At 36.7% G+C, this 25,763-nt stretch overlaps 1 protein-coding gene across 2 annotated transcripts in view; it reads left to right on the top strand.

Annotated features, from left to right (window-relative positions):
- Window positions 1-25,763, top strand: part of LOC113118214 (tetraspanin-9-like) — a 171,999-nt gene that overhangs the window by 2,613 nt on the left and 143,623 nt on the right. Inside the window, exon 1 of one of the 2 annotated variants that reach the window (XM_026287219.1) lies at window positions 25,101-25,324. The exons of the other annotated variant lie outside the window; for it this stretch is intronic. Coding sequence (XP_026143004.1) covers window positions 25,253-25,324 — 72 coding nt within the window. The 5' untranslated portion in view covers window positions 25,101-25,252. Of the gene's footprint in view, window positions 1-25,100; window positions 25,325-25,763 lie in introns of those variants that run through there. 2 annotated transcript variants of the gene reach the window in all.

Genomic DNA, 25,763 nt, shown 5'->3' with positions numbered 1-25,763 from the left:
CATCTCTAGCTCTAAGTTGTCATTCTTAATTCATCTGTTTTTCCAGTCTGATGCTCACAAACATTCCCTGTATCTCCAGCCGACTAAACATCTACACACTCACACCCACACTGAGTCCACAGTTGTTAAATCAACAGTTTTGTTCTCCCTTTGACCTCATTGGCTCACTCGCCCAGTGCCAGGCTGTTCAGTGCAGGCTGGGATCACTGGTCATGGAGGGGAACAAGAGCTGCTCTGTGCCTCTGTGGATACGGGACAACATCGGCCTGATAGTTCAAGCTGTGACTTAGCAGAAACAGAAGAAAGCTCAGCTTAACACTTCACTTACAGCTGTGTGACATAAGCACAGATAATGACATCTCAAGCAGTTAGCCTGCATTTGGGCTCTGTGACATCACTGCTATAGATGTCATAGTATTACATGATGTGGAGCAGACAATGAACACTGTAGCTTAAACAAAAACAGCTATGAATTAGCTGAATTCTCATAAATTGTCCCAAATTGATTTTTTTGTTATTTTCATTAAATCTGGCCTTGTTTGATTTCAATTGATTAGAGTTTGATGCTTTTATTCTTCTAATTCAAGCTAATTATTCAATATTCTACACAAAAAAAATGCACTAACATTGGTTAAAATTTTGGAAAAAGACTTGTTACAAAAGATGCTGAAACATGTCAAGCAAAATATTACTTGTTTTTAACATTGATAATAAAAAGAAATGTTTCTTGAGCACCAGATTAGGATATTAAAATGATTTCTGAAGGATCATGTTACACTGAAGACCGCAGTATTGATTCTGAAAATTCAGCTTTGCATCACAGGAATAAATCACGTTCAAGTTTTTCTTTCTCTTATGAGTGTTACAAGCTGTTTGTGAATAGAAAAGATACCTACAATTGCAAAGACTAAAGTCTCAAACCCAAAGAGATATTCTTATAAAGTGCACTTTATTTATTTACCGAGGTATATGTAGTCAAACTTGTCCTTGTGAGAAGACGCTGCACAGCGCAGATCCGTGAAATTATGTTCCGAAGTGAGGTAAACTTCAACAGATTTCTCCTGCTCAGGGAGTAGGGAGCAATGAACACTGTTTAGTGACTATGTCAATGGGAACACACAACACAGTTCATATGGAGCTCAAAAAAACAACACTATTCAGAAAGGCAGGGCAGAGGGTATTTAAACCTTAAACTGCATAAACACATTTCATTACACCAAATACACAATATTCTTTTTAGCAACATCATATGACCCATACAAGTCATTTAAAGTGTAATATTTCACTGTATCACTGTTATTACTGTATTTTTTTTGTCAAATAAATGGATAGTTTTTCAAAATTCTTTAAAAAAAAAAGAATTTTTGACCCCAAACTTGAACAGTAGTGTATTTATAATAATTTCTATCTTTTCTGTTAAACATCTTGGCTGCTGTTTTTTTTTTTTGATGCAATGCGTTCTGGGATTGCCTTTTCTTGATACCTTGATTTAGATTAACAGCTCACTAGGTGTTAGAATGACACTAATGTTTTACTCTATCGACATTTGCACACAAGACTTAAGAAATGTTCAGTTAATTTATCAAACCATCCATGTAAAAGTACATTCAAGTTTATGGTCCCTTTTCTTTCCTTTCTTCTCTGCTTTATATCTCTGTAACATAGCTCCGTTAGGGTGATAGCTATATGACAAGTACATTCTTGTCTATATTTTGATGCTGCGTGACTCAACCACATGCTGTTGTTTTACAGTCTTTCTATTTTGGAGAGCAGACTGTGTTGGTTACATAGGAAAAAAAAGAGCAGTCTTTCTGCTTTAAATATTACGCTTTGCGGCCCAATGTGAATTCCTGAAGATGTGATGTTGATAAGGTTGGAGTTGTTTCCATGAATGTGTTTGTGCATGTGTTGCAGGGTAGATAACTCACCGATGCCTAGTGGTTTATGGCATGTTGTTTACGGAGTCCAGCAAACCGTTTCAAGTGTGTTATTTGCTGTACGTGTGCCTGTTCCAATTAAACCCTCTAACAGAAGTTGCCCACATGTTTAGCGTTCCCTGTGGAGGAAGCCTTCCAGTCAGTTTTTCATAGGCAATTGAAAGCAATTGTCCTACGTGTAGGTTTATGTCTGTTTTGAGCTTTTTCAACAGTACCGCAGTTGATGTGTTAATGTGAGCCGGACACACCTCTATGATGCTTGTGTGTTCAGGTTGGTTTCCAAAGCATTGCTGTGCCATTTTAAGGTGTTATGATTGTGTTGTAACGTGTTTAATGCTGTTTCATGTCTGTTCTAGTTGCTAAGCTTCTGTATAGTTTCCAGGTGGTTGTTAAACCACCAAAGTTTGACCCAAGTCTGGTCTTAAAATCTTAAGTCTTAAAATGGCACGCCACTCAACATGCAGTTTGATTTCAGATATCATTCATATTGGTTGCCCAAAGGTGCTGAGGTTTGTTTAGATCCCTAACGTAAGTATTAGCTGTAGGAATAGTGGAACTTGTTTTTCCAAGCACAACTAATAACTACTATTTTTGCATACTTGAATACTGTGTGTCTTATGTGTTCTGTTTAAGAAGTCACGTCATTTCACAAAAAATTATTTATTTTAAACACTGAGAAGATATGCAAACAGCTGGCATTATCGTAAACGATTTTGTCAATTTTATAATCCTACGATTATATTGTCTATGACTATGAATGCTGTTCCTCCTGAAAGCAAGTGTGATGGAGATTTACTAATAATCTCAGAACCAGCTTTACTGATTAAATGCGCATGACAATCACAATTAATCGCGTTAGATTAATTGTGCAGCCCTAACAGTAGTTACATATAAACTTATCAAGAGTTTCACCTAAAAAGTAATCCACCTAAATAATGCATTTATTGCACTTATTTTCTTTGGCTCCTTTCTGCTTTTTAGATTGATTGAAACTATTTTAGATAAATTATGTGTATAGAGAAAATATGCTACACAATGGGCAGATTAGTTGTTTTTGCTTCTTACAGGCATTGCAAGATGGCACGTTTTAGTATATTTGGTGGAAATTGTAAAGCATGCATGGTACTTTATGGAACAGACTGGATGTCTGAAATGTACTCAGAACTGAAATGGCATATTTCTCCTGTTCTAGCAGCCATATCAGGTCATCTGACGTTTTCAAGTTTTTGTTTCAGAAAAGTTATGACAATTATATTCCATCAGGCTCCTGGTACATTTGACAGTTAAAGAACATTGACTTACATTTCTGTAATACAAAGCATATGGGCTCCTCTGATCAGACTGAAGTGTGACTTTTATTGTCTTTTCTCCCACTCCATCATCAGTGCAACGGCACGTTCTAGTGGGTCATATTTTATTGAGTTAAGAATTAGATCATCATTAGGGAAAATGACCATTGCAAACCTAGATCGAGATCTTTCAGCCAAAGTTTCCAGTGCTGCCTTCCATCCCTCTGTTTCTACTCCCAGTATGGAGGCCAAAGCAGTGTGACAGTTTGTTCAGAGTGTGTTTGAGAGCACATATGATGGTGTCATAGACAATACAAGAGTTTGACTAACTGAAGCCAGATGCCTTAGACTTTAGCCTTGGATGTGTCACACTGCAAATTGAGGGAAACCACACGCACCATTGCAACAGACAGTTTATTGCAAGCGTTTGAAGGAAGGGTTATTATGAGTCATTCATTTAGGGGCATTTTGAGTGTCATTTGGATCTCCAGTCATAAAAGGCATTTTCAGAGTCTGTGAGATGTTCACTCTATTAATATTTTAAATGTTGTTTGCCTAATTTCCATTTTGCACCATTATCTATTTACCATTTATTTTTGAGTGCAGTACAGTTCACTCTTTTGGAAGTCTGCAGCGATAGGGTCCTAATCAACCCGTTGAGTTTATATTGCAATAAAGACTTTACATATTACCATACATTTATACTTTGCATATCTTGATTTTTGTAGGCATGATAACCAACCCAATACCATGAGATTATGTAACTAAAATAGCAAAACATTTATTATTGGCATAACATAAAAAGAAGCATTGGCTTATCAGTATCAGTCAAAATGGTATCAGCGCATCTCTCCTTTAGTTGTTCTTTTAGTAGTTTTATACTCTTTAGTTTCTCTAGTTCAAGATTGATTACATTCATGTGCTGTTCACATATTAAAACTTCTCCCAAAATATGAATTGAATGTGAAAAACTGGACTTCTGTACCTAGAAGTGCATGCAGAGTGGTGCGTGAGAGCACAGTGGGATGGAGAATGGGGCCCTGGAGAGCCATCCTCACTACCTGAATGAAACCCAGCTAACTGCACACAAAGGGACCTTATTGGCAAGGCACAACCATCCCTTGCGTCTCTCTCTGCCAGTTCTCGGTTCAAAAGCACTTTTGTGAGCCTCTACATAGTTCAGGCCTTTTCGGAATTACTACCTCTCTGTGGCGATTAAAGACACGGGTAACTATTACTTGGCCCGGTCCTCTTCACTGTACTATTATCACTGGGAATTTGATTCTTTACTCTTAGCAGGGAGGAAGCGAGCAGTTTCGTAAAGTAATATACGGTGTGTGCTGTTAATGACATGTTCAAACCTGTCACTGAAAGTCTCCGCACATCAGACATTGATATTATTCCACTTATCAGATAGGCAGCTTTGCGAATGCTTAACGAATGTATGTTCCCTGTTTTGCCTCCGCTTTACCTCTTAAAAAACATTAGAACCGTTTTTTGGACCCTTTCCTGCTGTTCCAGAAGGCCTGTGAGATCTTAAGAGAGCAACTGAAGGCGATTTGTTTGGCAGCTACACGGCTACGTCTGTAGACCTGATATAAACCATATTTGACATCGCTTTAATGCAGTCATTAGCGTATCAGAAGGCAGCAGAAAGCTTTTTGATTGCCTCGTGTCCCTGTAGGGCCGGTAGTCCTGGACCATTTATTTCTCAATCACACTAATTCATTCCTGAGGTTTCTCCTGTATCACATTACTGGACATACGGTATTGGCAGATTGAATGCTTGCCATCGCTCATCCTGCTTGTTTCCCAAGAGATTGCCTTGTCATTTAGTCATTTAAACTTTTTTTTTTATTAATGTCATTCTGCATTACAGGAATACATCAGAAAAAGGCTGAGATCATTTTTTCTTGTCCTTAGGTGAACTTTTTAAGGTCACGTGGAATAAGATGCTGAACCACTTCTGTTGAAGTGAGTTGTAATATCAGTACCATATTCTTCATACTTTGTCGCTTTGCGGTAAATGGCACTTGGTACACATCTGGAACACTCAAATTCTGACCCCCCCCCCCCTTCTCTTTTTAAGCATTCAAGCACACAAATGCATACACTATCATTGAATAGTTTGGGATTAGTAAAACTTACAGCATTTAAAAAGAACAGCATTTATTCAAAATAAAAATCTTTTCTTAACAATATAAACCTTTGCTATCAATTATCAATTTAACACATCCTTGATGAATACGTTAAAATTTTTCAAAACAAATTTTTACTGACCGCAAACTTTTGAACGGTAGAGTATATTGTTAGAAAATATCTCAATTTGAAAAAAAAAATCTTCTTTTTAACTTTTTATTCAAAGAATCCAGAAAAAAAGTATAACCGGTCCCCCCCAAAAATATTAAGCAGCACAACAGTTTCCAGCACTGATAATAAATCAGCATATTAGAATGATTTTTGAAGGATCAGGTGACACTGAAGACTGGAGTAATTATGCTGACCTCTATCCATTTGACGGTTTATCAGCATTCGGTTTGCACCTTTTGCCATTATACATCAGACTCCACTTCAACCATTTAGACGACGAGGTCTATACTGGGGATTTTTCGGTTCTCCGGCTAATTAGCTGACACCAGGATCACTCCTTCTCTGCCAAACACTGCTGCGTGCTCCAGTCTTCTTCGTGGCCTTTGCTCTCTATTCGTTCAGCCGCATGCTTTCCACGACACTGAGGCTTAACCTCACCTTAACCGGCATCACTTCCAAATTTTTCCCGGGAATCCTTTTCTTTTTCTGCTGTGCCAGTGACTCCTCCAATCAGAAGTTGACCATTATTTAAGACTGAGACAAATGCAGATTAATTCCGACCCTCCATCCTCACAAAGGGTAAACAAAGTGGATCCGTACGATCCAAGTTATTTATCTCCCAGCTATCAACCAAAACTCACTCCAAAATCCACTCCAGCAGGGCAGCAAATCTTTTGAGCAAAGCTCGACACAACCTTCACCCCCTGGTGCACAAGACTCTGCTCTCCTTAAAGTGCTGGGTCGCAGTGGCTGGCTTCCAACGAGCCTGGGCCACGCCGCTGACCTTACCGAAGCAAAGCCTCACTCGCTTATTGCACAGGCCCCATTGAAAATTAAATTAGGTAAAGTTGCTAAATGACGGGTCGTTCATTGCAGAAAGTTGTTAAACTACGTTCTGACACAAAAGGATGTTGATGTAATTTTTAGCCACATCGCAAACGGCATAGAATACAAAGAAATTACTCTGATTTTCAGAATTCTGGAATAAAAAATTATAAAATGTGAATAAAAATGATATTGAACAAACCTGACAATGTATTTTACACCATAAAATGTACATGCGCATTATGTCAAAAGCTATGTTCATGGGTCTTAGCACTTTTCTAGCAAAAGTCGACATCACCTCAGCCTCAAAAGCCTCTTTCACACTGCACCTCGGACCAGGTATATTGCCGGAACATTGCCGGGTCGCCTTCTGTGTGAAAGTAACCACGTCCCGGGATTGATTCCGGCATTGAACTCGGGTCGGGGGCCTAGTAACATTGCCAGGTTCAACCCGGGATGAGCGCTGTGTGAACAAAAGCCAGATCTAATGCCATGTTGCTGATGACGTGCGTTATCGCGTGACTCTTTTACCGGCTGTTTTGAAGGAAGACCGTTCGCAATGAAAAAAAATGTGCAAACTAATGAAGCAGAGATCAGTAAGTTCCTCACTTTCCGCGCTGACACTGAGATCGTTCAGTAGCTTCAGTGAAAGTATAACGTGCCTAACGTTTTTGACTCATACATTACACGTCACGCCTTGATGTCACATGTCGTTACGGGATCTTTACAGGTTGTGTGTGAAAGCGCGCACACATCCCGGGTAATCACTGGCAGTGTGAAAGTGCAAAATCCAGTGACCGGGGAACAATTGGCAGAACACTTTACCCGTGTATTTGCCGGAATCGCAGTGTGAAAGGGGTTTAAGTTATGCCTATGCAACTTAGGGTTGTGCCAATAGACGATAGTATTGTGTATCGACGGTAGTCAGAGATATCGACAATAGCAGATGTCCCTGTCGATAGTCAATGCCATATTAGGCTCATTCTCCTATCAATGCATTAAATTATTATCATTATTAGGCGGCCTTTTATAATTTGGCTATCAAACTGCTCAGCTATTTCACTTCAGCACCACATTTCATACTCAAACGATTTGACGTACATTGTCTGCAGGTATTATGTGGTGGTGTTAGCGCAGTGGATAAGACACATACATGCCTTTGGTGTGAGAGACCCAGGTTCGAATCCACTGTGAGACACCTATGTGTCCCTGAGCAAGACACTTAACCCATAGTTGCTCCAGAGGTGTGCGACCTCTGACATATATAGCAATTTTAAGTCGCTTTGGATAAAAGCGTCAGTTAAATGAATAAATGTAATAATGTATTTCATTGCACTTTATCAAGTCATCTAAATGACCTGTTTGACCTATTTGACCTTACATAATATGTAAGTGTGAACTCGTGAACAGAATGATGTTCATGGTCAGTCTTTTTTCAAAAGTTTAAAAGCACATAACATTGACTTTAGCTGCATGAGTCACTGTTTAATTAGATACATTGCATGGAAATTCCAAAAACTTGTTATTGTGTAGTTTCCTGTAATATTCATCAGAAATTATTTATATTACAGGGTTTTTCAATGTCAAAGACATTAGGCATTAATTGACATTACTTGAGTGATTTGTATCTTGTAAAGGGTTGTGAGCCTTTAAGTAAGCCTGTTGAAGTATATTTCAATACCTGTATTTGAATTGAAAATAGATGGGTTGCAAAATTGTAATTGTATTTTGAATTCAAGGAAGGTGAATAATTGTTGAAGCTGTTTGTGTAGCTCGAGGCAACATGGTGTTTCATCAAAGATCCAGCAATCTAGCTGTTTTTCTCAAAAGCACATCGTCCAGACCTCAAATTGTAGGATTTATGCCAATGCCTCCCAGCAGAACAGCCCTTGAAATACGTGGTTGGTGAAATCAGCTAGAATGTGAGGTTGTACCACAGAGTTTGATTAGTACACCAGTCATGGTTTTTCTTGGAAGACCTCAAAAAGGTTGCCTTCATAAGAGTTTGCATCAGTTCTGTCTGTTGGCTTGGTGAACCACTATGCAACAGTACATTAGTTTTACAATCACACTGTAACAATCTACTTGGTTGTTTAGCGACAATGTGCTTTTAAGTTAGTCTGCAGCAGCTGATGAATTTCAGATGATAGACGCATTATCTTTCTTGATACATTTGTAATGTGTAGCCTATACAAGATTCTTTGGTTCACGAATGGTAACTGATGATGATGATGATGATAATAATATTAGATTATTACCATATACCATAGATTTCTTTTTAATGGTTCTTAAAAGAATACCTTTTTTGGGACATGATACCATTTGGATTCGTCCAGTTATAATGATTTTTTTTCTTTTGCAGTAGAAATGTCTTGTCAGTTATGCTCGAGGGAGTAATTGTGTATAATGTGAAGACTCTAAATTTAGACATGATTGATATACATAACAGGGTTAGTCTAATGTGTTCTATAATTCTAGCCTAGTGTACATGTCAGTCATTATCCCTTGTTTCAGTAATCCATTTTTATTTTTAAATGGCTAATAGCTGGATGTCAGAAAAGCGCTAGACGGATTGCAGATTTTGCACAATGTGTAAAGAATATTTTGTGCAAAGTTTAACCACAAGACAGATCATCTCAGTAAGACATGTTTAAAATGACTGATTTGTGCATTAGAAGATATTACAAGAATAACAGGATATGTAGCAGAAAGATGATCAAGTGATCAAATGGGGAAAAAATGCTATATGTTCAATTGTTGATACCATTATTTACCATGATTTCTGTGTGTGTTTGTGTGGTTATTTCTCAGGTTTTGGGATGTCAGCTCTAGTCCTGTGGTTTGGAATGCTCTTCATAATTGCTATGTTGCTTTGGCTGTTTCTGGAGAGATTTTAATTTCAAAGGTGTGGCAGCATACTCAGTATGAAAAAAAAACTAGATTTTCTCTATCATTTTAGTCTAGAACTCTCAAAGAAGGTCAAATAAAACTAGATTTTGAAAACTGGGAGATGGTTTGCTATCTCAGACGGAGTACAGAAGCGAACTGCAATTGAGTGGATGTACAAAGTCTTAATGAAAGTCAAATGAAATTTGTTTCTTCAAATTTTTTTAATGTAGTATTAGAAATAGTTAGCTATATACCGTTATCAGCATATGTCGAAGAAGATTAGTCCCGTCATCTCTGAGAGAATATGCAACATCCGAAAGCAAAAGCTCCATCATTACTCCGTCATAGTGAATTGACTGACATTATGATGTTCACGGGCATAAATCTTTTGCAAAGTTTGCACGTTGGTTGTTTGTGATATCCATTGGCTCACCTCCATGGTTTAAAACGAAATATTTCCAACATTGCGACGTAACCAATTACCCTCCCCCAATCCATATCGAAAACGTTCCAGAGCGTGACCCCACCATGTCGTATCGAACCGAACCATGAAATTTGTGAACCATTAGCCCACTAGTAAAAATATTTCACTATGACTGCTTTTCCTGTATTTTGAATTAAATGCAGGCTTGGAGAGCAGAAGACAGTTCTTTAAAAAAAAAAACTGTTCAAATCTTGTAACTGAAAACTGTACTTTTCACTGGTAGTGTATGAGACAACTAAAAAATCTAATCATTCAAGTACCTTTGTGAAAATTTGTTTAATTTTTGGTTTGATTTGATAACATTTGTGATTTCAGTGGTACAGAAATAACATTGGGTTTAAAAAATATTAATAAATGACACACTTTAGCTTTAGGATAAGCCATATTAGTAGCACAGTTCCATAATTTAAATCCCCGTTAGCGCTGTTAGCTTGCTAGTTACATAGCAGCATTTTATTTGTTTATAAAAACCCCTTTTCACTTTGTTGTTTTGTTGATTAACTTCGTTTTAAATGCATAAGTGGCAGATCTGATAGGCCACAAGACATTTAAAACATAAAATAGCCAGTTTAAGGGGCCGTCATGGTGTGCTACTTGTAAGTTCAGACATTTTTCATGTGGTTTAGGTTTAGTTTTTTTGCCTGCTGTTGACCTACTGTTGTTGGAAAAGAAATCATTTAGATCACACATTTAACAGTGGTTCATAATAATATTGCATATCTTGGCCTTCATCAAAGAGATCAATGATATTAATAACAACACGTCTGGAATAATATTTGCTTCATTACTTGCTGGCTTAAATAAATATTAATCTATTTGTCGATCAGGAGAATTTCATCAAGAAGCTCTTGGAGAACAGCCTGGGTTTCAGTCTTTCCAACATGAAGCATTTGTGATCTTGATGGACTGAAGCTCTGTTTTTACAGCAGTGATTTAACCAGCTCCAGATGCAATTCCATAAATCTTATCACCTCTTTTCTAAGCCTATTAAAACTTATTCAGGAGCTCTTATGCAAAGCCAAGAGCCCCCCTCTATTTCTGCATGGATTTATTAGCTGTGGTGGGGTCTGCAATCTGCTCTGTTTGCCAGTGTGAGAGGAAAACAGCTGGACTAGTGTGAACTTTGCTGTAGATTTGTGAAAGATGAGGAGTGGCACTTTGTTTTGCCACAAAGAAAATAAATGGGGGAAACTACTGATTTATTTACGTTTTACTTAAACTTTAATTATTAGACTTTTAATATTTTGTTACTTACTGCGTGGAGCCTAAAAAATGTCCCTAAAATTCAAGACATGGGGGAAAAAATGCCAGTTTTAAATTTTGTCTCATATTTACATCACAAAGTTAAAGGGTTAGTTCACCCAGATAGCAAATTTATGTAATTAATAACTTACCCTCATGTTGTTTCAAACCCGTAAGACCTTTGTTTATCTTCGGAACACAGTTTAAGATATTTTAGATTTAGTCCGAGAGCTCTCAGTCCCTCCATTGAAACTGTGTGTACGGTATACTGTCCATATCCAGAAAGGTAAGAAAAACATCATCAAAGTAGTCCAGGTGACATCAGAGGGTCAGTTAGAATTTTTTGAAGCATCGAAAATACATTTCGGTCTAAAACGACTTTATTCAGCATTGTCTTCTGTGTCTGTTATGAGAGAGAGAGAGAGAGAGAGAGAGAGAGTTCAAAATAAAGCTGTCTGGATATCCGGTTCGCGAACGAATCATTCAGTTCACCAATTCGAACTGAATCGTTTTAAACTGTTTGCATCTCTAATACGCATTAATCCACAAATGACTTAAGCTGTTAACTTTTTTTTTAATGTGGCTGACACTCCCTCTAAGTTCAAACAAACCAATATCCTGGAGTAATGCATGCACTCAAACAGTACACTGACTGAACTGCTGTGAAGAGAGAACTGAAGATGAACACCGAGCCAGATAACGAACAACAGACTGTGCAATATCACACAAGTGCAAATGTGATACTCGTCTTATACAACAGTTCATTAAGAAGTTAACATTGTGTTATCTTTGACACAATGTCATCTGTTTTGCTCAGTATTGCCAACAAAGATATAAAGACAAATCAGAACTGTTCATCCTGGAGCAACCCACAGCGGCATTTCCTTTCCTAATCCACGTTTTGAACGAATTGGGTGAATCATTTGGTGCGTTGAACCAATGACATATCCGTTGGCTTTGAAGTGACACTGCACAGACCGAACGGTGTATGACATCAAAGTACCACGAGAGCGATTCAAAAGCACAAAGAGTCGCCTGTTCTCTAAGTTCTTGGGGTTCTTTGTCACACACCGATCGGTCTGATGGTGATGATCCGCTTTGAGTCTAACAAGCCTAATGATTCAATGAACCATTCATAAAGAACCATTTACTTCACTACTGAATGAATCAGCCATTTGAACGAATCAAACGAATGAATAAATGACTTAATGACTTAATCATTAAGACATTTACCACCACTTACTGGCAGTTTTAGTTTATTATTTTTGGAGTGCAATTTATTAAGGAAATAACTAAAAATTTTCATAGTAATAATAATAAAATTAAGAAATAAGTTATTAAAGTTATAGTTCACCCAACCAAAAATGACAATTCTGTCATCATTTACTCACATTGTCCAAAAGAGTTTATGTAGTAATTTTATCAAACAAAATATTTCTTGCTCAACCTACTTTTTGTATATGTGTGTGAGTGTGTTTGTGAGGCATTTCATAAGTTTCTTACATTTATGCATTAAGAATTTTTTTCATTCATGCTATGCATTTCTCTTTCTTTTTACCAGAATACGTTTTTTATTCAGAGCAGTCAATACGGAACAAATGACTCAATGAAACATTCCTGGGATCATTTATTATTGGATGAAACTGATTATTTTATTTCATTGCTTAATATCATAATTAAGTTTTCATCATTGGAAAGTGTAATCTTTAGGATTTTGAATGTTTCAAGTTATCAGACAACACCAAATATGTTCTAAATGTGAGTATAATCCTTTTATTTCATCGGTTACGTTTTGTAAAATACAATTCTCATGTCAGCTTTAAAATGATCTAAAGCCTCTGGTTTGAGAGCAGTCATATTTTTCTGCTTCTAAGGTTGCAGCCATCTGGCCACACTGTTACTACTGACCTCCCATGAATGATGTCCTCATAGTGATGACCATCTTTAGCTGCTCCATCCCTCATTTCTCAGCATGGTGAATAGCCTGTCTGACTGATTGATATGGCGAATCCTTGGAGAAATTGCACTCACATAAAATGACATGACAGAGCTGTATATCACCGTTCAAAGTTGGATATTGCTGTCGAAAACCATTTTTGATGTGAGTGTATTTCAACATGGCTGGCAATTAATCTCTCTTTATGTATTCTGTCTTTTCTGTATTATGCTTGGAGTGTTTAAAGCAGTTAAAAAATAATTTAAATGTATGTGTGTACGTACGTACGTACATTTTAAATGAGTTTTTGTGTGTGTGTAATTTCCTCTGTTAAATAATTGTATATATTTTTAATAAAGTTATTATTTAACGATTGTTTACTGACATTTATTAATATTTTTAAATATGTTTTGTTTTATATAGTCTCTTATGCTTACCAAGGTGGCATTTGTTTGATTTTAAAATACAGAAAAAAGTTACTGTGAAATATTATTGTATTTAAAATCATGGTTTTCTATTTTAAAATACTTTGAAATATAATTTATTCCTGTGATGCACAGCTGAATTTTCAAATCTTAATCATGCTGACTGAAGTAGTTTTATCAATCTAACTTATAGGGTTTAGATGTTTCATATATAGGCACGTATAGTATTTTCTATAATTGCTGACTAAAGTCCACTGTAAAGGCATTACATTTTGGTGGAGAAATGAATCATCTCTCACAGATTATACATAAAGACATTTACACAAACCTTATGTAACTGTCTTTCATCCCATGATGCATTGGAGTTTCATATGGGAGATTGAATGTGTGCTGGCTGGCTTTGGCAGGATCTGTTGTGATGCATTAGCTGTGTTTGGATAAGACTTTCAATGAGGGGGAACTGAATGAGCTCCACACCCATTGTCTGGCGCTCATCAGCAGACCAATGAACAGAGGGTGTCAAGGAGAGGGCATGCAATCGCACTGGTGTGTCTACTGAATGTAAGCCAAGTAAACCCTACACTGTTGGTTGGTCTTTAGAGGATATAGGAGATCAATGTTGGGAGTAGATGTCTAGAAATGCAGGGATGAGATTTACCAAACACACTGATGGTTTGACCTCAGCATCCCTGATTTGAACACAAGATTGTGTTGTTCTGGTTAAAGGTGCTTTCTGAATGCTTTGTTCAATTAATAGCTTTTGGTCAAGGTGAACCAGCAGATACTCGCCTACAATACATATGAAGTTTATTAGTTGGACTCTTTATATCACTAGTCCTCTTTACCAGCCTTGTTTCAGCATTGTTTCGTCATATTTAAGGTTACAATTAATTTAAAAGGATGATTTGTCACATTTTCCAATCCATAGTTTGAGTTACTCGAAGACATTGTATTTTTCAGACCTGTCTCAAAGAGCATTTGTTAAACAGCTGCAATTAACTCTGAAAAGTTTTGAATGAATTGCTTGCTTGCTTCAGTTTTAATTCTGCGTGATTTCCATTTTGTTTTTACATAAATTATGACATTACATAAATGACATATGATGATGAATATTATGATATTATTTGTTATTGTTGTATTATTATTAGTATAGTGTTGTTATTGTTATTTAACAACAACAACAACAACAACAACAACTATTGCCCAAGCAAAAAAAAACCTTTGGAATAAAAATAATAGTAAAAAAAAGTAATAATAATAATTGATACCTTTTAAGGGTCCCAATGTTAGGAAAGTTGGCTAAAGTTTCCTTTCAGACTATGGTTTGCACATTGCAGGATGGAATTTTTGTGAATGTGTCTAAATGTAATGATGGCTTTGAAAACAGGCTGAAAGATGCAACAGTGCAAAAAGTATTTGTCCAAACAAGAAAATTGTGATAAAGTGCTGTTTCTCATTGCACAATTCATTTATGGAAGTAGCATAATAAGCACTTTTTAAAAAAATATATAATGATTTAGCATAAAAGCTTTTATAAACATTACATTTTTAGGTACAATGATTTAGGGAAAATAAATATGTCCACTTTAAGATACTTTTAATGCCTTTCTAGTTTGAGGCAATAACAGAACTGTTAATGCCAGAGCTGAAAAAGAGATTTCCATTGTAGTCTGTAATTGTATCCTCTCTCTCTCTCTCTGTGTGTGTGTGTCCATGTCTACAGAGACACTTCAAAAATTCTCCCTCCAGTGCAGGAACAGATTGTGCTGTTGTGTGACACCGTGTTTTCCAAAGAGGATCAATGCAAACAAGGTTAAGCAGAAAAAATGACTGTCGCTATTGCTTTTTTTAAAGCTGTACACTGTGCAGACTTCTATTCCAAGCCACAACAACTAAAAAAACAACCAAAAGTCATTAATGATATGGGGTCTCGCTGGAAAATTCCAGAATAAAATGTAGGAATGGTTCTATAAAAAATGCCACGTATGGTGCTGTACTTTTTTCCAAAAGATAGAGAATAAGAAAGGGGAAACAAAGCAGTGCTTTGCGGCTGAGCAGTAAAAGAAGTATTTGAGCATGTGCTGTGGCTTGGGACAGGCTGTGGGCATGGGAACGTACACCAGGATTCAAGAAAAGGAAATAAAAATGATCCACCACAGAGTCACAGAGCAGCTGCTAAGAGGAGACTTGTGCTCATCCAGTCATTCAGTATGATCGCATGGAATGCAACCTGGCTCTGCTTTTGGTCCCTTCAAGTTTAGCAGCACTAAAGACAGAAGCCTGCAGGATATTGATGACATACCATGCAGATTGCAGAGGTGATTGTCTTCACCTTTGTCAGCTTGAGTTTTACAACATGTTACGTAGCGTAACATGAAGTAGGCTACTTGGTGATCGTTCACTTCACCCCCCAAATAAATGTATTATTTTTGTTTATTACATTATTTTCCTTACTCTTTTATTTTATTAAAATTTATTTTTTTATTTGTATTTACTTTTATTTTTACTTGTTTACTTTTTATTCAACTTATTTTTATTAATTTGATCTAATTTCACATTATTTATATTTTTATTTATTTACTTATTTCATTTACTTATATACTTTATTGATTGTATTTATTTACTCGTTTTTTATTTACTTAAGTGAAACAGGATGTTCTATATTATTCTAGAATAATTCTAGGAATTTCTACAAAAAAGAAAATAAGAACCAGGTGCATGTGTAGTTATTTGGCAATGTAAACCTGTATGGTTGCATCTATAATAATAGTTCATTTAGAACCCTTTGCTAGACTGGCTTTATTATTTTTGTCAAACTTTCAGCAATTTTTATCAATATATTTGGTTCAGTTTGTTGAAAACCGTATTATAATGCCGTAATTTATTGATTTGTCCCATCACTTGTAACATGAACCCATCTTCGTCAGATTGGTTTTCATAGGCTATGACTGAGAAAGGTTTCAGGACCATAAAGCATGTGGAATACTAAAAACCATTTTGATGGGAGCCAGCAATGTGGTATTTTGTCATGCATAAAATTAGCAGGGCATTAAAATGGTAATATTGTTGGTATGATGTCCTAAAATAGAAGCTGTTATTTGATTTTAACAGTGTGGCCCCTGATCAAGAAAATGATTTATGTTTTTAATGCTCTGTTTATGGATCAAGGAATTTGTTTCTGCCAATAACAACCTGCACATTTGAAGAGTTAGTTTCCATATCATCATTTCAAAGGAGCAACCAGAAGACTAAAATTGAATTGCATTATTCTTGTCCCTTTTTCAGTACATTTGGTTCCACATGCCTCCATCAATTTACCTGTCAAACCAGATGAGAGCACACCAGGTTCTTTTAAATCAATGGTCCGAAATGACCTTGAATAATTATTACCTCCTTATTAAGGAGTTTAATGGTTCCATTAAACATTTATTTTGTAAAACAATTAAGAAAATGGGTGGGTATGTCCTGTTGAAAAATAACAATAAGGGGATTATTAGAGTAATTGGGTCAAAATCAAGTTTTCATGCATTTCTCTCTCTCTCTCTCTCTCTCTCTCTCTATAGACCTAATTCTTCATTCATACTGTAATCGTCTGTGGATTTTTGCATTTTTCTGTGAATGGGATGGTGAGCTGCGTGAGATTGGCTGTCTGGGTAGTGTTGCCTCCAGTCAGGTAGTCTCTTAGGCCAGTTTCTATTGTGGAAGGGAACAGATTTCCTCTGCAGAGAAATTTTTATTTGCACCGCATCAAACATTTAGCAAGATGATATTAAAGTGCATTTCGGTAGGGTAGTAATTAACATCTTATGTAAGTGGGTGAGTTTGAAAACATGCAGTGCAATCCTCAAAGTGTCAGCAAAGCACTAGAGGCTAAATTAGACATTAGCTTATAAATTACAATAATGCATTGAGGTCAAGCGCAGTGAGTGTTAATTTGGTGTAATTCAGTTTTACAAATGCCCTTGATGCAAAGGTAGGAAAAGTGTCAAGGCTGTAAATGGATTTGAAAGTAATCGTTTACCCCAAAATATAAATTTTCATCATGTTCATTCTTTTAGAGGACACAAAAGATGTTTTGAAGAATGTAGTTGGTTGGTAAATTAATTGGATGTTATGTGATGAAGTGAATCAGGGCATTGGATGTTAAGAATCAAAAGGAATATGGAAAATTACCATATATAGCATCATAAACATCTAGATATTTTTGTGAGGAACATGCTAAAACTGAAGTCATTGCTCTCTTAAAATCTTCATACCCACCAATGTTTTAATGTCTGATTGGTTAATGAATCAACCTTCTGACTTGGATCTTTTTAAGGAATCATTTGAACTAGTTCACACAATTATTCGTTTACAAAAATTGTAAGTGAATAAGGACTAACGTTTTAGTCAAAGCTATTGGATGATTTAAAGAAATCTTGAAATATAGCGTGCTGGTTGTGTGTGCTTATTTTTGATGGTTTTGTGTCCTTTCTGTGAAGTTTTTAAGCCATCATTCCCCATTTATTCCAAAATAACTGCATTCTCAGAAAACATTTCATTTGTGTCCCAGTCCAAGAAAGAAAGTCATCAATGTTTGAAACGACAACAACAATGTTGTTAAGTTGGATGAACTATGAAACTGAACTAACTATCCCACGTAAGTTAATAAGGAGTGTAGAACTCTTCTGTATTCACACACACACACACACACACACACACACAATGTATTCTCTCAACACTGAATGCTGACAAAATGGCTGCTAAATTTAAGTCAAAATGTTTGCCATGTCTATCTGCTGAGAATATAGATGCCCTGTTTGGTATGCTGGACTGGCAGCTTTCTGAAGATCTTGATTGCCCACTGTGACGGTGGTCCCTGAGGCAGGTAACTGAAGTATTCACTGCCTGGAGCTGAGACACATCTGGCTCTGAACAGCAGTGCGGATGGGCATTACCAGGACAGAGAGACCTACACCCAGCTTTTGTCAGGTGTTTGTACGAGGAGGGAAAGCTGATGAAAGCGGTTTCAGAACAAGTTCAAGATGATAATTCTTCCTCTACAACTGATGGCAACTTTTTGCAGTTTGCAATGTGATCAAACACACCATTTGCTCTGACTTTTTAATGTGTTTTTTATTTCTTCATATGCTTTGAATTAGGGAAAAGGTCACGTTTAATTTAAATGGAATGCTGAATTAAATTACGAAAGGCAAGCAACAATCAAAACAAACAAACAAACAATGAGAGGCTTTTAAAAGTGTTTTGGGTACCTCGAGGGCAGCTCAAGTGGGTTGCATTTAGCAAAATTTCCATTTCTACTTCATCCAGTTCTGGCCTTGCACAAGTCTTTTATCTTGCCCAAACAGGATGGACATTTAAGTTAAGTGTCATATTGTGAGGAATTAATATTTAACTTGCTATTTTCAGATTAAAGCTCAGATTAACACCCAAACATCCACAGTGACACCTGTTGAGAGATGATACACTTGGCCGATTCATGGTGTGATGTGCTGTTCCCAATGTTGGAATTAGTGTTTGAAGTTCATTTTAACAAGGTACCTTATCATTTTCTGTACTTATTTGTGTGTCAGTATCAGAGAAGACTGACACTGGGCATTCCAGCATGACTCTTGAGGGCATGAATTATTCAGCAGAACACAATGTCAAACAATAACTGAAGTTTCTTCTGTGACTTAACTAGTGAGACAAAGGAGGGGAGGAAGTTATCAGCTTAGGAAGGGATTTTTATTAATTTATTTATTTATTTTTTTTTATAAATGGTAAAATATGTGTGAGATTTGCCCTCAACCTTTAAGCCACTTTATCTGCAGCATGTAATGGAACAGAGCTAAGCACTTCCCACAGTGAGCGATGACGATGCTCTATGAATTACATTTGCCAATTTTGTGCATTCTCATGTCTCTGAATTACGCTTTTTGAAAAGAAACATGGACCATGCAAATGTAAAAATCTTTTGTCATCGCCTTTGACCGCATGCATTCAAAATGACATTAGCAAAACTATTTTTATTAATCAGATTTTTTAGTTTTCTCTTGTTTAGTTAACTTTTGCAGTCAAGCTCTTTTATACTTCCAATATATACTACTGTTCCGAGGGTTTGGGTCAGATTGGGTAAGATTTTGAAATTAATGAATACTTTTATTCAAGCAAGGCCATGTTCAATTCATCAAAAATGACTGAAGATATTTCTAATGTTACAAAATATTTCCACTTGAAATACATGCTGTACTTTCTAAAAATCCTGAACACACACACATTTCAAGATTGAAAAGAAATGTGTTTTTATCACCAAATCAACATGTTAGAATGAAAGGCATTTATATGTGTGTGTGTGTGTATATATATATATATATATATATATATATATATATATATATATATATATATATATATATATAAGTGTTTATAACAACTATTTATTATTATTTTTACTATTATTATTATTATTATTGTCATTATGAATATTTATTGTTGTTGGTTTCCTTTTTTGTTTAATTAGAGCCTCATCACACCAATTCTCAACCCCTGGAAGCCATGCTTTTACGACAGTGAAAAATAGAGAAAAATGAGCATCTCATTTTAGATTCTTTTATTAGATTCATGCAGGTGCTTCATGGGTTGGGGAACAAATAACTGACTACAAACTAGGTCAGTCATACTCTAGTGCCTTTTATTAGCAAATAACACCGACTGTAGTGCTGATTTTGGACAAACTTGTGGAGAATTTATGAACAGACAACATTTTATAAGAAAGTTATTTTATTTATTTATTTATTTGGACAAGAAATTCCTGCTAATGGAGAGTTCAAGTAGATGCATCAGTGTTGTTTGGAAAGGTTATGGTGATCTGTATTGCACCATGGACACCAGACCAGGTATTACTCACTCCTAATGGCTGTGTGTGTGTGTGTGTGCTATGTATATTCCTTGCCATGTAGCAGATACTTTTCATCCAAAGCAATTTAGTATCCTGATTGCAGTTAGCGTCTCCCTGGAGGAGGCGGTCGAGGACACAGTGTTGATTGTGATGGCAGTAATCGAGCCTGCAACGTTTCTGTTAGCAGTCCATGTTATTAACCATAAAGCCCTCGTGTTTTATTTTTTCTCTAACCAGATGTGTTTGCTTTCTCTGGTCGGCCTGTATGTCCAGCCCCACGAAAGATCACGTTCACAAATTGGATTTAACCTTTATATATTCTCTTCATAAAGGTGCCCTTTCAGCAAACCTCTCCAGTCTGCTCTTATGTTTTCCTTGCGATTTTTAGTGAGGGTCAAAGTTGATCATGTCTTTTAGCAAAAAAAAGGGTTCTACACGATCAGGGTTGGCAGTCTCTTGTGTATGAACACAGTGTGCTTTTAGTTGAGGTGAACGTGGAGACAGCATTAATGGTTTTCTTAGTAGAATGTCCCAAATTGACCCGTCCTCCTTGATTGCATTAGATTATTTAATGAATAGAAAGTTCAAAAGAACACCATTTATAACGTATTTTTGTAATAAACTCACTTTTGATCAATTTAATACATTCATGCTGAAGAAGAGTAATAATTTCTTTCAAAAGGGTAAAAAAAATCAACTTGGCACTGAACTTTCGAAAAGTGGATTTTATGTGTGTGTGTGTGTACTATGTATACATTAAGCATATTCAAAGTTGCATTATAAATCAGACCTGCATTTATTTGCACCACCATAATATTTTCCCAGTAATTCTTGAAAACTTGTTTTTAAAGTTGGATTCTTTAAGTAGTTATGTAAGAGCTTCTAGTTTTATAATATCTGCACATCGATCTTTGGTAGGTAGATCCTCCTGGTATCACTTATGAGTTATAGCCTTTTTTTCCACTTTCTTTCCCCCAATAATGTTTTAAACCAATATCAGCACTTGCTATTTCTTTTAGAATATCTCATGAGGGGAAAAAAGCAAGAAAGGCATTCAGAGAGTAAAAACATGACTAATAACAAACCTTACATTCTCACAGAAAGTATTTATCTTTGAACATTGCCAACATATGTATTCATAATTTCTCCAGGACAGATGCGCAGTACCTACAGAACTTTTTCTCTCGAGGTAATAAAAACTTTTCCATGCTTGTTCTTATTGGTATCGATTTTAAACCTTGCAGTTTAGAATGCAAACACCCAAAGAGCTTTTTGAGTTTATCCACAAGTAGTCGACAACCTTCACTTTGTGCAAACTTTCACTCACTCAGAAGTCTCTCATCTGTAGCAGAGCTACAGAGCTGAATCCAAGTGATATCAATCCTGTTCTCCATGTATGGAGCTGCAGGGCCCATCGCTCCTAATCTCGGTTCTAAATTTGGAGAGAGTGCAGGATGATGTGCCTCTCTCGGGGTGAGTCAGAGAGGTTTGATCATGAGATATAATGACGTGTATCACAGTGAGAGTTCTTGGAGACATCAGTAAAACTCTTTGCACCAATTGCTTTAAGTGCGTTCCATGCAAGTTGCTTAATTTGTAAGTTTACGTGAGCTGTGTTTCCGATCGCTGTACATTCTTGGCCACATGTGCTATCTCCAGCGAGGGAGTCAGCGTATTGACACGACCCCCCCACCCAGAGCATGTGTCGGATGACCATGCTTGATTTAGCCAGGGTGTGGAAGCTCAACTGGCCGATTCCCTAGTGGTTCCTATGATTCAAGCACTGTTTTTCCTGGCCTCTCGTGGACCTTCTGCATGGATGTATCTTTTAAGAGCACGGACCACATGTGATCTGGGGGTCAGCGTTGACTCCGACTGGATTGAGTCTTTGACCTTGATCATATTTGGATGTGGGTGTGCTCAACTGTTAGGGATGAGTGAGATTCTTAAGGCTTTATTCATTGGGGATGATACGATCATAGGATTGATGACTAACACCACAGATTTAAAGGGCAAAGATGACTATAGTGCATTTGAATGTACTCAAAGCTCTAGTAAATGCCTCATTCTGTGTTTACGTCTAGGAACACAATAGATGCTGCAGATGTTTGGTTGTATTTAACCACAGTAACTTTTCCGCATCAGAATGCACTTAGGCTTGTGCTCATATGAGATATACACCAGATTTCTCTGAGCAGATGTTAGTGTTCAGTTTCCTTGTAGTGAGTGCCATCTAGTGATGACAAGCTGGCAGTATCTTTTTGGGATCTTAAATACAATCCCACAAGAAGTGTTCAGCTTTGAGTCGGTGTTTCAGTGTAGAACCTCAGAAAATGTGTTTTTAATTATGTTAGAGCATTATTTTGAGTTTAAACAGTGAACGTGTAAAAAAAAAAAAAAAAAAGCAGTGAAGATAGGTCTGCTGTTACTTTTGTGAGTGATTAGACTTATTATTTTTGTCTAATGAACCTAAAAATTGCAGCATTATCCCATAGAATTTGATTTATGAAGGGACAATGCATATCTAGGGCACATTTCTTGTGCCAATAAGCAAACACCAATAAATAAATAAATAAACATAGCAACTGCAAGTTAATGCTGTGGCAATCAATCACTGTATTCTGGTGGTGAGTTTTGCACAGAAAAGTATTATTTACAAAATATTTATTCAGATTTTTGATGAAAATGATCCAGTCTGTTTTCAAAACGTACATGGAAAGTGGTCTTTGATAGAAAAAAAAGAGAGAAAAGTAAGGAACTCTTCCCTTGACTATGTTTAGATTTTCTGTGGTCTCTATTGCTTTATTATGAGCTTAGAATCCGACAAGCTATTGTAAGAAACTGGAAATGCTTTCATTTACGTTAAATCATGTCTTTAGGTATGTGTGATGTTTCTAGTAAAGATATCATCTAGCAGAACCTCTGCAGCTTGTGCAAAAATCAATACCGCTCAAATTGAAATCTGTCGGCAGCTCTGCTGTAGCACTGGGGGAAGCAGTCGAGGTAATTGGAAACTTCAGAGGCAGCCCATTTGATATTTGTGCACAGGCAAGGAACTCCCACGGGCCATTTATTCATATCATATCATATGGGCATAGGATGGGCATCCCTGACTCAAAATCAATGTGATTTGTTCTGATTACACTAAAGACAAATTATCCTTATTAGACGCTCATGGGTGATTCTGATTCCATCCATTAGAGGGCAGCATACAGTTTGGTTTCATTAGATGTGCTTCACTATAATCTGCACTAGCATGCTCATAATGTACCACGGCAAGTCACTAATAAATAGGCTAAGACATTGTACCTATTTGTGCTCCCATCTAACATCTGTTTAACAAGCTGTATCCACTTTGCAAGGTCCTTCTTCATTACACTCAGAACAGGACGAAAGAGACAGTGTGAGACATTGAATTAGACCAAATGACTGCTGGGACAGGCAGAGCCATTCATTAAATGTCTTAAAGGAGTAGGTCACCCAAAAAAAGATCATTTGCTGAGAATTTACTGACCTTCAAGCCACACAAGATCTAAATTTGTTTTTTTTTCTTTATTGGAAAGATTAAAAAAATAAATATGTATAACATTATATCAATTACTCAAAGATGGAACCCTCTGAAGTGAATGGGTGCCGTCAGAACGATAGTCCAAACAACTGTTAAAACATCACAATAATCCAGAATGAATCAACAATAACTCCAGTCCATCAACTGATGTTTGTGTGATTGTAAGAGACAAATTCATCATTAAGGATTTAAAACCATTGCTTATAGCCAGAATATTCCATAATCCATTGTAAGCTTCCTCCATTTAAAAGTCCATCCTCTTTTGTCCTCTCATATAAAAATCAGCTGACATTCTTGTTTACAAAGGTTTTGGAATTCAGTTGTAACCTCTGCTTGATCTGTGCATTTTTTTTCTCTCTCCTGATTCAGAACTCACGTAAAGAGTTTAGTATAAATTTTTAGTATAAAAGTTTTAGAATCTTTATCTCATATTAATGTAATTTATGTATTTTTTTAAAAAAAATAGTTTTTGCAGTGAAAATAGCCTAAAATGCTGATATGGCATTAAATAAAATATATACTAATAACTCTCTTGATTCAGACTAAACTTTGTCACAAGAGAAAGCAGAAGCATGTATATAAGACTCATATTTTAGTCTGAAACTACAATCTGACTTTGCAAACATACAGCTTTTAACGTCAGGAGATGTTAACTGATGGACTCGGACTGTGACAATTACTTGTGGATTATATTGACACTTTTATCAATTGTTTGCACTCTTAATCTGACGGCACCCATTCACTTCAGAGGATCCATCTGTGATTAATAACTGTAATGCTAGATTTTTTACAAATCTGTTGAAACTGATGAAGAAATAAACCTGTCTACATTGTGGATGTACATGTAGATGTACATTTTAATTTTAGGTGAGCTATTCCTTTAAAAGGGTGAAAACCCATCCCTGGAGTTTGCTAGTAGTCTCAGCATCTGGTCTCCATGTGATGGCTAGATTGAATGTGTGCGAATGCGACTTGTGATCGTAGCTCCCAAAGCCAGAAGTGTGTGTGGGTGGGTGGGTGTGTGTGTGTGTATGCGTGCATCTGAGTAAGAGTAACAGAATCCCAACGTGATGTGCTGGGATGCTTTAACAGAGTAAATATAGCCAGAGCGGGCAGGGTGAGAGGCCCACATTACCCCTGATTCTCCTTCCCGAAGAGTGGGAGAGGAAATCTCCTTATAGTATTAATCACCTATCTCCACATACTTTGAGGCAGGATGTATCATGTTACGGAGCATCCGTGCAATTTTGAGCCTGATTTCCCTTATCATTAATAAATGTATTGAATCAGTGTGGTCATCTTTGCTTTTTAGGTAGGTCCACACATCACCTTGGCAAATCAGGATGCGGCTCTGCTTTTTTAGGGCTTTGCATTGGTTAATTAAGTCCGGCTGCTCCTAAATTGGTCCTGAATCAAGGCCACCCAGCGTCTCAAGGCTGCATTATCTCAACCAGCAGGTCAAGGCTCATGACTGACTGCATACAGCCTGGAGGGATTGATTGGCGAGCTGCAGGTCATAGCTATGTTGATGATGCCACGGTAAGTCTATTATTATCAACACTGGCCAGATCACCGTTCCTTTTATGGGATCATTAAATGTGTTGAGTCGTTATGGTCATACATCAAGGCGACTCAAGGGAAGGGTCATATTTTTTCATGTGCAAAGGTTCATAGTCAAATATCTGCTGATGTTAGGCAGGTTTTTCCTTTTTTTCTGAGGCTTGGTCTTTGTAAGGATGTTTTACAGCACGTGTGGATCCGTTTGTCAAACTCTGTTGACATCCTCTGTAATTCAAAATGCATTAAAATATATTTATTTGCCCATTAAGTTGCACTTGGTAAACAGCATCTGTGATCTCTTTTGTTGTCAAATGCTCTTCCAGCTTCAAATGAACTTTTTGACGGAATGATGGGAAGTCATTTTTGATCATATGACAAGAAGTCGTTTTCTGTTGCATGTCGGGAAGAAATTAACACA

The sequence above is a fragment of the Carassius auratus genome, chromosome 18, assembly GCF_003368295.1.
Source record: "Carassius auratus strain Wakin chromosome 18, ASM336829v1, whole genome shotgun sequence".
Taxonomy (NCBI): domain Eukaryota; kingdom Metazoa; phylum Chordata; class Actinopteri; order Cypriniformes; family Cyprinidae; genus Carassius; species Carassius auratus.
The sequence above is the reverse complement of the archived record's forward strand: the minus strand, read 5'-3'. Positions and strand labels throughout refer to the sequence as shown.